The sequence below is a fragment of the Theropithecus gelada genome, chromosome 8 (assembly GCF_003255815.1).
Source record: "Theropithecus gelada isolate Dixy chromosome 8, Tgel_1.0, whole genome shotgun sequence".
In the NCBI taxonomy this organism is placed as follows: Eukaryota; Metazoa; Chordata; class Mammalia; order Primates; family Cercopithecidae; genus Theropithecus; species Theropithecus gelada.
The window spans coordinates 55,951,300-55,967,546 of record NC_037676.1 but is presented as its reverse complement, the minus strand read 5'-3'; the positions used below and the strand labels follow the sequence as shown (position 1 = coordinate 55,967,546).

The window sequence follows — 16,247 nt, the reverse complement described above, 5'->3', positions numbered from 1 at the left end:
GAGGCGCCCTGTGAGCACGCTGTGTGTAGGGAGTCACAACAGTGTTGTCAGAAGCGGAACTTGGATTCTAGCAGTAGTGGAATTAACATCAGAAGGCATCCTTTGAAGTCACGTGAAGGCTTAATAAAATTATAGTCACCTGAATGTTAATTTTACTTCTTTTTGGATTTTATTTTACTAAGTAAGAGGTTTATCTTTCTCATGTCGTGTGGACTGTGGATATCGGTGAGTCCAGAGCCCAACAAAATCATGAAAGAGCCAGAGTCGACCAGGCGCAGTGGCTCTTGCCTGTAATCCCAGCACTTTGGGAGGCCAAAGCGGGCGGATCACAAGGTCAGGAGATCAAGATCATCCTGGCTAAAACGGTGAAACCCTATCTCTACTAAAAATACAAAAAAAATTAGCTGGGCTTAGTGGCGGGCGCCTGTAGTCCCAGCTACTCAGGAGGCTGAGGCAGGAGAATGGTGTGAACCTGGGAGGCGGAGCTTGCAGTGAGCCGAGGTCATGCCAGTGCACTCCACCGTGGGCAACAGAGTGAGACTCCATCTCAAAAAAAAAAAAAAAAAAAAAAAAGCAGAGTCCTTTACCCTGCTGCTCCCCTCCCCCCAGTATGGCACTTTTGTCCTCCTGGTTGAGGTGGAAAAGGGAAGTGTGGAAAGAAAAAATGTTGTCATGAGTCTTTGTTTTTGAGTTTTTTAATTGGAAAGAATTTTAACTACTGAAAAGCTGCTTTCATCTGTAGTCACCAGCTTTGACATTATGCTGCATTTGTGTGTGTTCTCTTTCTCTTTCTGAGCTGCTTGAGAGTAAGTGGCAGACGTTATGGCCCTGCAGCCCTGAATACGTGGCACGGATCTCCTCAGAAGCAGGATATTTATTCTCTTATGTAACTGAGGTCCATTGATGCAATATATTGTGATATTGTGGTTACTCAGACTCATGGTTTTGGTAAAATTGATTGTTAAATGATAATCTAAAAAAACTTTGCAATATTTTAATAAACTCAAGAAGCTATACCTTAAGAAATAATGTAAATGATAGAAACAAGGTAGCCACTAGAAGATCCATCAGAACAAAACAGGAATGTAATTGATTCTGCTAGTGAGAATACCTTAGTTAAACTAAGTCTAAACATGTTTTTCTTGTTCTTCTCCAAGAATAGTTTGTTTACAAGAAACAAATACCTACCCGAGTTAGCTTAAATATAAGGAGACATGTGGCAGGGATATCAGGTGGCTCACAGAATCTAAGTTAAGTGAAGTCACACAGTCCACTGAAACTGGGGACCAGAAAGTTGGCGGGAAGTGAGGCAGGCAGCAGTGTTTTCCACCTCCCATTCTCACGTGGTTTCTCACATTCATAGCCAGGCTGCTCACTTCTTCTCTGTAGACTGCTTTTCCTGCCCAAGACTGTCATAATTGCTCGAGAGGTGCAGGCTGAGCTGTGTGTCATCATGACATTCTAGCTCAGCTTTCCACATCCAGCTGGCATGGTTTGGATATGTCCTTCCAATTTCCTGGGTGCGGGAAGCTCCCTTGCTTCCTGCCTGGCCTGTTCATTGGCTGGTTGTCTCCCCTTTACCTGCTGAGTGAAGCCAGAGTGGGAGGATGACCTGACTAGTACAGTGCGTGAGGCCCATTCCTCAGAGGACTTTGAAGGACTTCCACAGAGCTGCGGCTGGACTTTCTGCCCTGTCTGCAGGGCAGTTCTTCTGGTGGCCTTGGACAGACACAATTCTGTCTCCTTTCTCACTTGCAGCTTACAAGAATAACTAGATATGCTGGGAATGTAATATCCTCAGATAGGGAAGGACAGCCTGGAATAGCCTGGGCTCCGTTCCATACTCCCTTCCTCCCTGCAACAGGGTGAGCTTCAGCACATTAGCCCAAAACATCACATGGCCCCCAGGGTGTAAAACTCAGGGTCGGCTACTTCCTGGGGTCCTTCAGCTGCCTTGCAAGTGAGGCATGCACAGATGAGACTTCATCTGCCCTGGGCTGCTTTCTTGCACGTTTTGGGGACTGGCTTGCCATGGATCCCAGGCCTCTGTTGTCCCTTGCTGCCTATCTGTAAGTAATAAATCGGCTTCATATAGCCTCTTATATGTGGGTGTTCTGTTTCTCCAAATTCAGCCAAGTTGGTAACCAGTGCACGGTGAACTTGTTTCATATTTTCTTCTTCCTCTCTTCCAAAATATCAACTTAACTTTTCTCTGGTCTGGTTGTCCTAATTTTAAAGACAAAAAGTATAACTTAAAAAAAAAGAAAAAAAACTGGGCTGGCCAAAAAAATCATGTGGTGCTAGTCTCTTATGTTGGTGTGGGGAGGTTTGAGGAGGGCAGCTGCTCTGGCCCAAAGGTTTTCAGCCTCTGCCCTCAAATCTCCAGCTGTCAGTCATCAGCCAAGAGCAGAGCTGGAACCACAAGACTAATTGTATTAATTATTAATTTGTTCATTGGGGAAAGATGAGTGAAGCGTTTATCTTGGTTCTGGTGAAGTCAGGACTGTCTTCCTGGAGGCAGGCGGCCTGTGCTGAGGCCCTAAGCAGGGCTGACCCATGTGATGGCGAGGGGGAGGGCGGGGCTTCGTGCTTTGCTGGCCGCCTCTTGGCTCACATTTGGTGCCCACCTCAGGGTAGCACCTAACAAATACTGTCGAGTGGATGGCATTGCCAGAAGGGACAAAGCAGGGGATCTGCATGGAGTTCTGTTGCCTAGAGGAGCACGGCCCAGTGAAATTTAATGCAAGCGACACAGGAGAAATGCAAAAATTTCAAGTAGCCATATTTTTAAAAGTTAAAAAAAAGTGAAGTCAATTTTAATAATGTTTTATTTCACCCACTATATCTACATTATTTCAACGAGTAATCGGTGTAAAATTTTCTAATGAGACATTTTCCATTTTTTTCACACTGAGTCTGAAAAATCTGGCAAGTGCTTCACTCTCAGCACAGATGAGTCTGCATGTGCCCCATTCCTGGGGTTCAGTAGCCACCCATGCCGAGTGGCTCTTGGCCCCTGTGAGGCTGAGGACAGAGGCTGAAGGGGCGAGTTGGGAGAGATGTGGCTGCCGAGGTAGGGGAGCCTTCCTTGTCACGTTCAGGAGTGTGGACATTTTCCCGGAATAATGGAAGCAATCAGAGGACTGAACAGGGGGCTACTGTGAGAAGGCTCGTGTTTGACATCACCCTTCCTGCTGCGTGGCAAGTTTAGAGGCAAGAAAACCAGGTGGGAACTCTTAGATCACTCTAGAGATGAGGCAGTTGTTCCCTAGGTAATAATGGTGACAGCAAAGACAGAGGAAAGACCAGCTTTTTTAGTTATTAAAAATATGGAAGTGACAGGGCTTAATGATTGCATGGAGCTGGTGGCGAATGAGTCACATCAAGACTGGCAGTCTGGCTTCCGACCTGCAGCTGGATGTTTTCCATTGACTCACACAGGAATGTAGACGGAGGAACAGGATTGTGGTGGCACTGAGGAGTTCATTTTTTAGACACATTGAATTTGATGTTTCTGCGTTCTAGCCGAGGAGAAATTCAAAAGCTGGAAATGTAGGTTTAGAGTTCAGGAGTAAGATATATAAGCTAGATTGAGAGATTTAAAGTAATCAGTCAAGTGAGAGTGGAAGTCGTGGAAGGGGATGAGATTACCTGAAAAAGGGTGTGTAGAACAGGGGCTCTTCACTGGGGAGGTTTTGGATTAACTCCCTGAAATTGTACGCAGTAGGGGAAGAGCCCATGCTTTCCACAGGAGTCTCAAAGAGCTGTGTGATCCAAGAAAGGCTAAGAACCACCTGCTGCCATGGACTCTGACAAAACATGGAATGGGCTGACAGAAAAGGAGTAGATTTTACCCAGGGAGGGTGGGATGGTAGCAGTTAAGACCTTAACTGCTTAACTCTAAGGAGAACTGGCTGGAAAATTAGGTGAAAACCAGGAACATGTGCTGTTAGGGAAGGAAACGAAAACAAGTATATTTCAGGAAGGATAGGGTAGTGGTGAGCAGTGTAAAATAAGCTGAGAGGACGAGGAAGGGAGGACTGAAAAGTATGCAATGGGTGTGGCAGCGAGAAGGCCATTGGCCACCTGGGCCAGGTAATTGATGGAGGCAAGGCCCTGAAGAGCCAGGATGGGATGGTTACTTAGGGAAAGTAACCAGGTGGGACTGTCTACCATTAAAAATGTAGAAAACTTTCCTGCCGATACTCCTTCTGCTAATGAGACCAAAACATCTGTCCAGACTAGCTCAGATCGACTGACTTAGCAAATACATATTTATTGAAAGGAATTGCTAATTCAGGGGTGGGGTGAGGTGTCTAATTCATGCTGAATAAATGTTTTCCTCATAGCTAAAGATTTAACTTGTTATGGTCCAAACTAGTGATTTGCAAGTGGAAGTGGGGCTGGATAGTGGGGAGGAAGCAGAACCATTCTTTAAACATGGTCAGAGTATTCCCTGGTCTTTCTGCATGATCTTGTGTGCCACAGATAGCAGGAGGGAGCGGAGGAAGACAGTCCTATTTCAGATAATGGGAGGGAAGAGAATTCGGATTATTGAGGCACTAAGGAGGCACTAACGAGGGATGTTATCTTTTGAATCTTTACACATCTCTACAGTAGATGGGTAGATGTTCTCCTGTTTAGAGATCCTTTCCTTTTTTATGCCTTAGGGTTTCAAATATACAGAACTGACTTGGCGGTGATAGAATATAGTTGTTGTTTGAATCTCTGTTCTTCAAATAATGTTCTGAAGTTCCTCTGGGTAGCGGGGTAGAATAGTATCTATTCAGAATTTGATAGGCATGATTTACTTTAATCTTGTTGAAACCTTGTTGAAATCTCTGTCAAAATAAAAAATGTGAAGTACCTTAGATTTAAAATATTATATACTTATAAAAATTGTTACTAGATAAGAATAGTCTTTTTATATTGTGGCAGCTAAGGACCAGTTAGTTTCCTGAAATAAATTTTTAATCTGAAGCTTTAAGAGAAAAAAGCTTCCAATTTGGAAAAAATTGTTAGAAATTATTTTGCCATTATGTCATGTTAAATGAGAGCAAATATAAAGTATGGGTATGTAATCAATGTTGATTATTAAATATAAAAGTAAATGTATAGGGGTGTCTGTACAACAGATTATTTACTGTTGTTGAAAGTGTTTTTATTTGCAGCATAGCACTGGAAAGAGTAACAACTTTTTCAAAGAATAGGGGACTATTAGAGTGGCTTGTATTAACGTTTCTTAATGGAATAATCTTTGGATAGTTTTGAGTATAAATTGTGATCTAAAATGTTTAAAACAGAATTTTGATTTATTTTACATTTTCCTGATTAAAAATTTTGCCTAATTTTTTCCCACTAAATGATTTCTTGTCAATGGTCAGTGCCCTTCAGACCAAATTGTTCATATATTATGCTTTTAGGAACATCATTAACATGCAGTTTGAAATTTAGAGCTCTTCATAAAGGAGAACATACAAGCAGGTCATCATACTCTGGCATTTTTCTCCCAGCTGTTTTTGTCTGTCTCCCTCTCCTTTCTTCCTTCTCTTTGTTTAAATTGTGCTGGTCTCCCAGTTGGGGTAGAAGATAGTATTATATGGTCCTAATGTATTTTAACCTTGTTGACCGTCCTTTTGGGTACTCAAGATTTTCTCTGTCATATGTTGTTACACTTGATTTTGTTGGTTCTGGCCTGATATCACAGCCTGCCTTTCTGCCCATCGCTGTGTAAGGGAATTAGACGGGGCAACCTAGATGACAGATGAGCTGTCAGGTGGAAATGGTGTCAAGACTGCTGCATGCTCAGACAAACCACTGAGCAAAGTGTCTTTCTCCAGTTTCTGATGCTTGTAATAGAATACCTGAAACTGGATAATATCTGAAGAAATGGAATTTATTTCTTACAGTTATGGAGTTTGAGAAGTCAAGGTTGAGGGGCTGCGTCTGTTGAGGGCCTTCTTATTGGTGAGGACTCTGCAGAGTCCCGAGGTGGCACAGGCATCACATGGCCAGGGGCTTAAGCGCCCGCTCATGCTAGCCTAGGTCTCTCTTCCTCTTTTTTTTTTTTTTGTATTTTTAATAGAGATGGGGTTTCACCATGTTAGCCAGGATGGTCTCGATCTCCTGACCTCGTGATTCGCCCGCCTCGGCCTCCCATAGTGCTGGGATTACAAGCGTGAACCACTGTGCCAAGCCTCTTCTTATAAAACCACAGTCCCACTCTCATGAAAAGTCGTTCATCTATTAATTCATGAATGGATTAATCCATTCATGAGAGCAGAACTCTCATGACCCAGTCACCTCTTTAAGGCCCCTCCTCTCAATACTGCCACATTGGGGATTAAATTTCAACATGTGTTTTGAAGGGGACAGATACTCAAACCACAGCAGAAAGTTTCAGAATTCCAATATTTGGGGAAAAAAATATTGGTTCTATTGTCATATGTCTAGATTTATTTAAGTTTGTAGGTAAGCTGTTACCTAAATATATTTTAAATCCCAGGTTGACTGATCTAGTCACATATACTTGCACTAAAGCCAGTGTATATCTAGTATAGGTGCTGTTGTTGTTGTTGTTTTTCCAGCCAAGGTTATGTCTCAAGGATAGTTATTTTTGTTCAAGAGAACAGTAATCGGAAGGATAGGTTCATCTAATGATGTAACAGAAACCCCAAATACCATGACTTAAATAAGAGAGAGATTTGTTGTTATCTTACATCCAGGGGTGGGCTGGGCAGACCAGAACTAGACAATGCGCAGAGATCCAGCCTCCTTCAGCTCAGTGCACTGCCATCCCTTGGGCGTGGCCTGGTCCTCTTGGCTGTCGGGGTGGCAGGAAGCCAGGGAGCGGGGGGGATCTTCCAGGCTGTGGGGAGGCTCCTGGAAGTTGTCCTTCAACACTTCCACCTTATACTGTATTGGCCATTACTCAGTCTTCTGGCCATGCGTAGCTGCAAAGGAACTGGGAAATGAAATCTTTCCTCTGATAGGCTATGTGGCCTACTAAGATGAAAGGGTTATGTTACTGAGGAAGGAGAGAAAAAGGATATTGGGGAACATTAGCGATCTCTTCCCCAGGAGTTATAAATCTGTACTCGTCTGTACTAAATTATAAATAATTGTTTTGATTTTAATTCTTAGGTTTTGGGGGGCCATATGACCTACTTCCACTGGCAGATAATTTAGAATGCTGTGGTTGTGCTTGGGTTTCTGGACCTTTTAACGTCCCTCTTCCTTTCTGAGTTTGAGAAAAGTCTTGTAATCCGTTGTTTGTAGGTTTTTGAAAGTTAATATTTGGTAATTCTGATGGCATAGGCATTGCCAAGAATTTTTGTTTTAATGTTTGAAATGTTTAAGAAATTAAAACAACTGAAGTAGTTATACTACTTTTATTAGCTTACTTAGAAAATAATAAATTGTAGATCACATTTAAATGAGATTTAATTTGATTTAAAAACTGGTTTTTGACAGAGAGGGTTGGTGATAGTAGGTCCATTCATCACCTCCTTATAAAGTTTATATTGGATTTACAAATTTCAACATGTCTAAATTTTCTGTTTACCATTTTGGGGAAAGCTAGAGAGATCGATGGTTCATCCCATGGTGAGGCAGCAAGCGCATGCTGTGTTGTGACCCCATGGGAAGGACGCACAGCCGCGTGACCACATGGAGAGCAGGCTTAGGCCCAGGAGGGTTCTGGGCAGAGAGGAGATGGGGACTGTGAACAGAAGGAAGAAGCGGGGGAGAGAGCTGTGCATGCAAACACATCCAGGTAGGGAGAGCCTCACCCAGCTGGGGAATTACCAGACAGCTGGAGTCTGTTATGAAGCCAAAATAAAGTAGGAGACATGCAAAGTGGCCACATCACGATAAACCATCTCTGCTTTGATGTTCTGAGTTCTTTCCTGAAGGCTGTAGAAAACCAGCGAGAGGTAAAATAACTGTGTCATTTTAGCAAGGCCACTTTAGAGATAGTGTTTGTGGGGAGGGTACTGGATTTTCGATTGTAAAAGACTAGAGGGCAAAGACCAGTATAGAGGCTGCAGATCCAATCCAGCCATGGTGAGAGGCGGGATCAGGGGTGAGGAGGGTGGGAGAGATTCAGTGTATGGAGGAGAGAGGATCTGTGAGACCTGGATACCAGTTGGATGTGGAGGAGAAATCCGAGGGAGGCGGCCAGCGACTTCCCAGGTTTATCCTTGACGTTTTTAGTTACCAAACAAAATCACACACACAAATCAAAAACCTCTGTCACCTTCTATGTAGTGTGCCAAAGTTGTATAATCTGCTTTATTCTTTAAATAGCTCTGAGACTCATTTCAGGTGATTTAATTCATATTGAAGAAACATCTGGCCCACGTGTTTTGGTTTATTTTAGTTTTTGCATATCTTGTGGGAAAATGGATTCTCTAAAGAATAATTTTGTAGGCTAGGAGATCCTTCAAGTATAATTATAAAGCTGATTTAATTCATTTTCTACTACATATCATTAAAACATTGAACTAATTTTCTAAAATATTTCTTTACTGTGGATTTAGTTGAGCTTTCTTATGTTATATGCAGATTCTAATTAAAAATAACTTTTAAATTTTGTTTGAGCAATTCTGCAGTTAGATTGTGGAGTAGTTGGTAGGTTTAACTGATGAAGACTGGCTCTACAGTGTTGCAGCACATTTTCCTTTAGGAGAAAGATGCATCCTTTTCCGGGTCTAACTCTCCTGGAGGACTCTTCAGCTATCAACAGTCATCGATCTCTTAGTTTATACCAGGGACTGATCTGAAAACTGGAAGATGATAAATGGGACACCATCTCCACTCTCATATGCTCTCAGTCTTCCTAAATATAATTCAAGAAAAAGAAATCTGCAATAAGTCTTAAATGTGGACTTCGCTTACATGCTATCTTCGTAATAAATAGAAAATAAATATTCTTATTAGAAGCTCTCGTAACTGCACAGGCATTTCTCCCACACTGCACATTGTATAACTGGATTTGTATGCAGTGCAGTTGGCTAGGGGTGTGCCCTGTGTTGTGCAGGTTGCTTTTGGTTATAAGTACTTGATGGTCAGGAACCAGCATTTAAAAGGTAAAGGAGTGTTTGCTGCCAACTCCGTTTCTTTGAGTGACTCAGTGCGTTGCCTGCCCATCATAACCACACATTGGAAAAGCAATGAAACACGGAAGATACTGCCTATCTGTGACAGAGCTGGTGGCAGCAGGGGAAGAGGACAGCTCTGGAGCATAGCCAGAAATAAAGAAACACAGGCTTTGTTTAGTGGCATTTAGATTTTACAGCTTATTAAAAAGAAAAATAAAAAGATTTGATTAGTGGAATTCCTGTAGGAAAAATAACTTTGTTATTGCAAATTTTACATAAATTGCTTTTAGAATACACTCTTTAATGCAATTTCTTTTAAAATGTACATTTTTGTTTCTTAGAACTACAGTAGACTCCAGAATAGACTTTTAGAATCACTGATCTCTTTTTTTTTCCTTTTTAATTTCATGGATCACCTCTTTAGGGAGACTGCTAACCTATTAGTCTTTGAATTTAGATGCTGTTAGAAAGGGAAGTGTCTAGTGATCATGAAAATATGTTTGAGAAAATAAATTGAGGATTTGCACTGTGATGTTCTTTATCTTTTTTATTCTCACAGCTGTACAATAATGTATCTGCAGCCAGTGAGAGGAAGAATAATGTACCATGAGGTTGTACTATTAGTTGTTAAAACTGTGAATTTTGAAATCAGACTTGGTACCAATACACTCCCCACTAATCTAGTTGTCCTAACGTTACAACATGTTAGTTATCATTGCTAAACTCGAGTTACATATCCATAAATGGGGCTCTTCTGTACCTTTATGGGTATTCTTGTGAAGAGTACATAAGAAAATGTATGTCAAGCAGCTAGTGCAGTGCTTAGTCACTAGCAGGCACTAAAAAATGGTACATGTTGTGATGTTAAATACTGTTTTTCCTAGGCTGAGATCAAAATACTGTAGAAAGAGTTGGACTATATAGTACTTACTCTTGGAATTTAAATGTTTTTGTAAATTAGATACAGATGAGAGAGGGCACTGCAGTTTTCCTATAAACAAAATTTGTTTTTTTCATAAAACAAAATTTGTTTTTTTTTTCCGGTTCATAAAACAAAGTTTGCTTTGTGTTCAAAATGATGATAAAAGTCAGAGGAATCGCTGAATTTATAACTAAACTATAGTGAGTTAGCATTAAAGAAAACAGAGCTATATAAAATTATTGATGATTTATTTTTGCCCTTTACCAAATATAAATCTGTATTATAAACAACTATAAAGTTTATATTTTCTAAGATAAATTGTGTTTATATATTTAGAAAAGAATAGTTTGTTAATGATTTATTTTATACCAACTTGTTTTCCAAAACAGGATAGGTAAAGAGTAAGAAACATGTAATTATGACTCAGATGTAGTTTTAATGATCATTATGACAAACCTACTGAAAGAAGTAGGCTGTAGAATTCCAAGAACATTATGGTTTTAGTTATGAAAAATTTGCATACCAAAGGAAGACCAGAGAAAACAGTACAAAAATGCTGCTAACAATGGGTTTTCTACTTGACTTTGTGGGCAGGCAAGGCCAATAAAGGAAAATAAAAGAGACTTAGTAGTTTTCATTGATTAATATATTTGTCAGTAGAAAATCACTTTTTTCCTGTCACTAAATTACGCAGCTGAAGTTACCATGTGTTTCAAGTTATGTAGGTAAAGTTAGTATGTTGAAATACTATTATAGTGTCTTCAATTACAGTTTTAAAGAAAGAAACATCTGTAATGTTTGAGTCTTTAAGCAACTAAATATACTGTGACAGTGAGGCATTTGATTAGAATGGGTAATGGTCTTCCTGTTGTTTGAAAAGTTACTATAGCTAAGTAAGTGCTTCCTGGTGCCCTAGCTCTTAATAGAATAGAACCTAGATAGTTAGTCGCCTTCAGAATGCCCCCGTCAATTCTCCGCCGCCTCAGTGGTGCCTTGTGGGAAGTGGAAGTCAGTTTTTCAGGGTTTCTTCATCAGATGTAAACTCTATTGCAGCAGTATGATCTCTTTTGTGAGCTGTTTATGTCCTTGGGCTTTTAAAAAGGGGAGTAGGTTTTCAGACTGCCCTTTTTTCAGTTGCAGAGATGTTGAGATCTCAGGAGATTTCAGGTGTGGATGAAGTTAAAGAGAAGAAAAATATTGCACCTCACAAAGTTTGCATCTTAGGTAGCAGCAGCAAAGATTTAATGTCACATTCCTATGGATTGCTTGTACAAGTCAGGCACCTTTTGACTGAATTATAAGGTGAAATTTTATTGTATTGATCTTCATGTGTAGAGAGAAAGGCTGACTCAATACCAAGATTAATTGACAAAAGATCTCCTTGCATCCTTTGTTCTAGATACATTATTATCCCCTGAGGTAAAATTCTATACTAGGTTTTCCTTTTGCACTCCAGCCTGGGCAATAAAGTGAGACCCAGTCTCAAAAAATAAAATAAAATAAAATAAAATAAATAAAAGCCAAGTTCAAAGGAGTGGATTTTCCCCAAAGTTCGTATAGGTTAGGTGTTTTTAATACCCTTTTCAGTAGAGCCACGGTTCAGTTCCTCCTGGTATGTTAGCAAGCCATCTGACACCCCACATGCCATAACAAACAGCAATTTCAGGAAAGCTTGAGGAGGAAATTGGATGATTCTTTCCATGAGTCCTGTCTGGGCTCTTCTCTTGCTGGGCTTTTGGCATTTTGACCTAAAACACTCAAGCCAGGCTCACAAAGTTCCACCTGGGGCCACTGATGTGCAAGTTCTTAGTTGGACCCTTTTTCATCTATATGAGTCCTTGCTCTTCCCCCAAATCCAAATTACATAAACCCTGAACTAGGCAGAAGAAAGGAGGGGCTGATTTTTCTATGTGTCACATACTTAGGTCAGGAAGAAGTGGATGCCTCTGGGCTACCTTGTATGTACGAAAAAACGAGAGTGAAAGCCTGGCTGGGTGTGATGGCTCACACCCGTAACTCCAGCACTTTTAGGGGCTGAGGCAGGCATAAACCCAGGAGTTAGCGTCCAGCCTGGGCAACATGCCGAAACCCTGTCTCTACAAGAAGTAAAAAAATTAGCCAGGCATGGTGGTGAGCACCTGTAGTCCCAGCTACTCAAGAGGCTAGGGTGGGAGGATGGCTTGAACCCAGGAGGTCAAGGCTGCAGTGAACTGTGATCTCACCACTGCACTCCAGCCTGGGCAATGGAGCAAAACCCTGTCTCAAAAAAAAAAAAAAAAAAAAAAAAAATTGTGTAGGAGAGGATGTTACCTGTAATGCATATCTTTGACCAGGAAGACAAAAAACGAGTGGAAGATGGTGCGGTGGAAGCCATGGCTGCATGTGTGTCTTTTTGTTCTCTGCTGGAACAGCCCACCTGTGCCGGGTTTTACTGTCCTACTTTGGCCCTACAAGAGTGTTTCTTTTGTGAAGAAATAATTATCTTCACCACTTGTTGTCTCCTAAGTATTAGTGAAGTGTGATATGAGGAATGAACTACCCTCATGCCTCTGGAAGGGATGGAGCAGGCTGGGAACCTGTCTGTGACCAGATGCACAAGACCCTTTGTGGTAACTTACCAGTTCCCTGCCTGAGCTCCTGGAGGCTTTGTCGTGCATTCTTACTAGTCATTTCTGAAAACTTACATTTAGAACTTGGTCCTTGACATCAGTCCTTTAGGGAGAGAACCATGTCTTACTGTCATTGAAGAGTGGCACAGTGTCTTTGAGTACACTTTTAAAATGTTTTATAAGGCTCCACACTAAATAGTCTAAAATTGAAATATTTGAAGACCTCTCTAAAATGAAGCATATCTAACTTCAGGCTTGATTTCTCACATATATGCAGGAAAAATATAAGATCTGGAAATCTGCCATAAATATTATTACCTCCACCACCAAGAAAACAAATCTGTGTGACCACAAATGCTCCCAAGTTGCAGGCATTCTCAGAGTAGCAGCATAGATAGTGGCTGTAAACTCTTGTTTTTCCTGTCTAACCAAGGTAATAGGATGTCTGCCCTTTCAGCCTTTGCATGAAGTAGACATGAGTATTTACTTAACTTCTGGTTGGAAATAAGATCCTATTGTCTAAATTTTGTCAGCGCAGTTCCTGGTAGCACAAGAATATTAAACACTTTAATATGACATCCAAAATTAATGAGTCAAGTTATAAGAACTTTCCTTGAGGGATGGAAAAGATCATAACCCACTTTCATGTCCTGGGACGCTTCATTCAGTCTCACGGTATTAGAAAGTGAGCAGCCTTTGGGTTGGGGCGGGGGCGCAGCACTTCACATGCTTTGGGCCACCAGTTCCTCCTCCCTGCTGCTCCGCCACTGCGTGACATTTCCTTCTCATCCGCATTCCCGGTGTTTCTGTCTTTTCTGTCTTAAAATCTTTGCAGCTTTGGCCTAGGCTGCAGTAGCAGGGGGAGAGCAGCGCAGGCGAAATGCTTGCCTTCTTCTGGACCACTGTGGAGAGAGGCGGAGTCACATTTACCTGTGGACATTGGTGGCCCCCAAAGGTGGTTTCTTGGCAACGCTCACACAGTTGATAGACGATAGGCAAGAGAGGATGGCATCGACAGTGCACCTGCTGCTTGCAGCCCAGCCGGGGCCTCCACACCCAGCGCCTCCTAGAGCCCCCATGGGAATACCTGGGGGGTTATGGAACTGGAATGTAAACCCATGTCTCTATTCCAAACTCATGCTTTTTTGTAAGAGGAAAACTTTTAAATAGTTTTTTCTTGAAAAGCCTCTTTTTCTTCCTAATTGGTTCTAAAACAAAAGTTTGGGCAAGTGCCTAAAAGGAAAATAGGGACAAGATTGTTTTCTGTCGTGGAATTCACAGTGGTGTCTGTGTGTACTTTAGAGCTAAGTGTGCACATACTGTGGGCGCATGCTTATTTGCTGAAGGCAAGTGCTCTAAAAGGATTGGGGACCACTGCTCTGAGCCCCAGTTGCTCTACCTGTGGAGTGAGTGCTGCTGCTCAGCTCCTGGAATTGTTCTGTGGCTCTGGCCTGACCGTTTCTATGCGGGCTTTAGACTGTGCTGGGGCAGAGTGAGTGCCCCAGACCAGTAGCTCTTGTTAGTGTGGGGACTCCCAATGCTAGTTTTGGTGATTTACTTTCATGTACTCTTGTGTCATCCCAGGGTGAAGATACACATATTCTCTAACAGCAGGACATTTGTTTTTCATTTATGAGGTCATTCAGAATCGTAATTAAGGCGATTTTGAACTTCTTAGATTGCAGCAGTGGCAGTAGCAGTAAACAAGACCCCTTTATCTGAACAGGAAAGTAGTCTTTCCCCAGGAAGTAACTACACTTCTTTGTAATCACCTGTTTGTGTAATTGTAATAACTTTACAAGTTATTCATAAAAATACAAGAATGACTAGTTTGTCGTTGTCATAACTTGTGTATGATACATGAAGTAGAAGTCATACAGTACAAGTACTTTTGAAATTTGGAAAAGTTTAATTTTGTAGGACTTTATTATTTTTGGATGTTAAAGTAAGTATGTATGACAGTGCATAGTGTGTTTCAATTTTGGAAGTGATTCTTTGCTATTGAAATTCTCATTCCCCTCATTTCATTCTTATTTTTTAGGGAATACCTTGGCAAGCAGCTCCAATCCGAGCAGCCCCAGACCGCTGCCGCCCGAAGCTGAGCCTGCCTCTGGCCTTCCCCTCCGCCTCGATGCAGAACCAGTAGTGGGAGCACTGTGTTTAGAGTTAAGAGTGAACACTGTTTGATTTTACCTGGAATTTCCTCTGTTATGTAGCTTTCCCCAATGCTAATTTCCAAACAACAACAACAACAAAACATGTTTGCCTGTTAAGTTGTATAAAAGTAGGTGATTCTATATTTAAAGAAGATATTACTGTTACATATACTGCTTGCAATTTCTGTATTTATTGTTCTCTGGAAATAAATATAGTTATTAAAGGATTCTCACTCCAAACACAGCCTCTCTCTTTACTTGGACTTTAAACAAAAGTCACCTGTTGTCTCTTTTCAAACCAAATTGGGAGAATTGTTGCAAAGTAGTGAATGGCAAATAAATTTTTAAAATCTATCGACCTATCAATCTCTATCGATCTATGTCTCTATCCAGCTCTCTGTTCGTCTATATATCATCTATGTATCTACACACACACACACACACACACACACACACAGAGTCTGCAACTATTCCTTAGTGGTAGCATAGCTTTAAAATCTTAGTTTTTAACATGATACTGTGGTTCAAAAGACTTCCTTTTGGAGTTCAGTGAAAAGTTTTAGTGTTAGATTTATTTTCAATACTTTTATCCTTGGTTTTTAGTGCCTGAAGTTTGTTTTGTCTTACTACATTTTGGTTTAAGCATTGCCAATAGATATTTTATTCTCTCCCCTTTTGTTTCTAGAACCATATCCCTTTAGCAGTACATATGTGGCATGCAGGCCTCCTCTGAGGCTTTTGTTTTTTTAACCCCATCAGCTGATCTCTCTGAGTCTCATTTTTCATTCATTTTCATGTTATTTTCACTTTTTATTCCTAGCAGTTCTATGAATATTGAGTAGATGTGCTAAAGCTAATAAAACATTTATTCTAGTAAGTTTTTTCTCCTATAGAAAGCCACTCATAGAATCCATCTCCTGTTTAAGAATCAAAGATTGTTTCATTTTCAACATAGAAATCCTGTGGGAGAAATTAGTTAAAATTATGGATAAATTAGTCAGTGGGTTCATATGACTCGATTTTCCTTAAAAGGGTTCATGTTTGCCAGAAAAGAGGTAGTCTGATCAAACTAATTTTTTCTTTTACGAAAAATTTAAACATTGCTTATATGTAGTTCACTTTTCGAAACATGGAAAATCATTAAATAGAGCTTTTCTCATAGTAATTACAGACACTGCATTAGCAGAAGATCAGTTTTCATGTTAATATATTAATGGTCTGTAAAATCTTTAGGATTTTAAGGCACTCAATTTCTAGAAGTCCTAGTAACCAGAGACACGGCCATCTTCTGAATTTCCTAAGAATGCATTGATTGTTTGGTGTCATAGTTTCTGATTTTAGTTTCATTTTGCACAGCCCTATAGTTGTAAAGTAGAAATCAGTGACAATCACTCTTGTAGAAAGTATTAGTGCTTTTGTTCCTAAGAAGTGCTTTTGTCCATGGGAAGCAATACACCCA

At 40.7% G+C, this 16,247-nt stretch overlaps 1 protein-coding gene across 4 annotated transcripts in view; it reads left to right on the top strand.

Annotated features, from left to right (window-relative positions):
• The window catches only part of ATP6V1H (ATPase H+ transporting V1 subunit H), a 119,697-nt gene extending 104,669 nt beyond the window's left edge, over positions 1-15,028 (top strand). For all 4 annotated transcript variants that reach the window (XM_025393210.1, XM_025393211.1, XM_025393212.1 and 1 more), the window contains one exon: positions 14,674-15,028. In XM_025393210.1, the coding sequence (XP_025248995.1) occupies positions 14,674-14,734 (61 nt within the window). In that variant the 3' untranslated portion in view covers positions 14,735-15,028. The remainder of the gene's footprint in view (positions 1-14,673) is intronic.
• Positions 15,029-16,247: the final 1,219 nt, after the last annotated feature.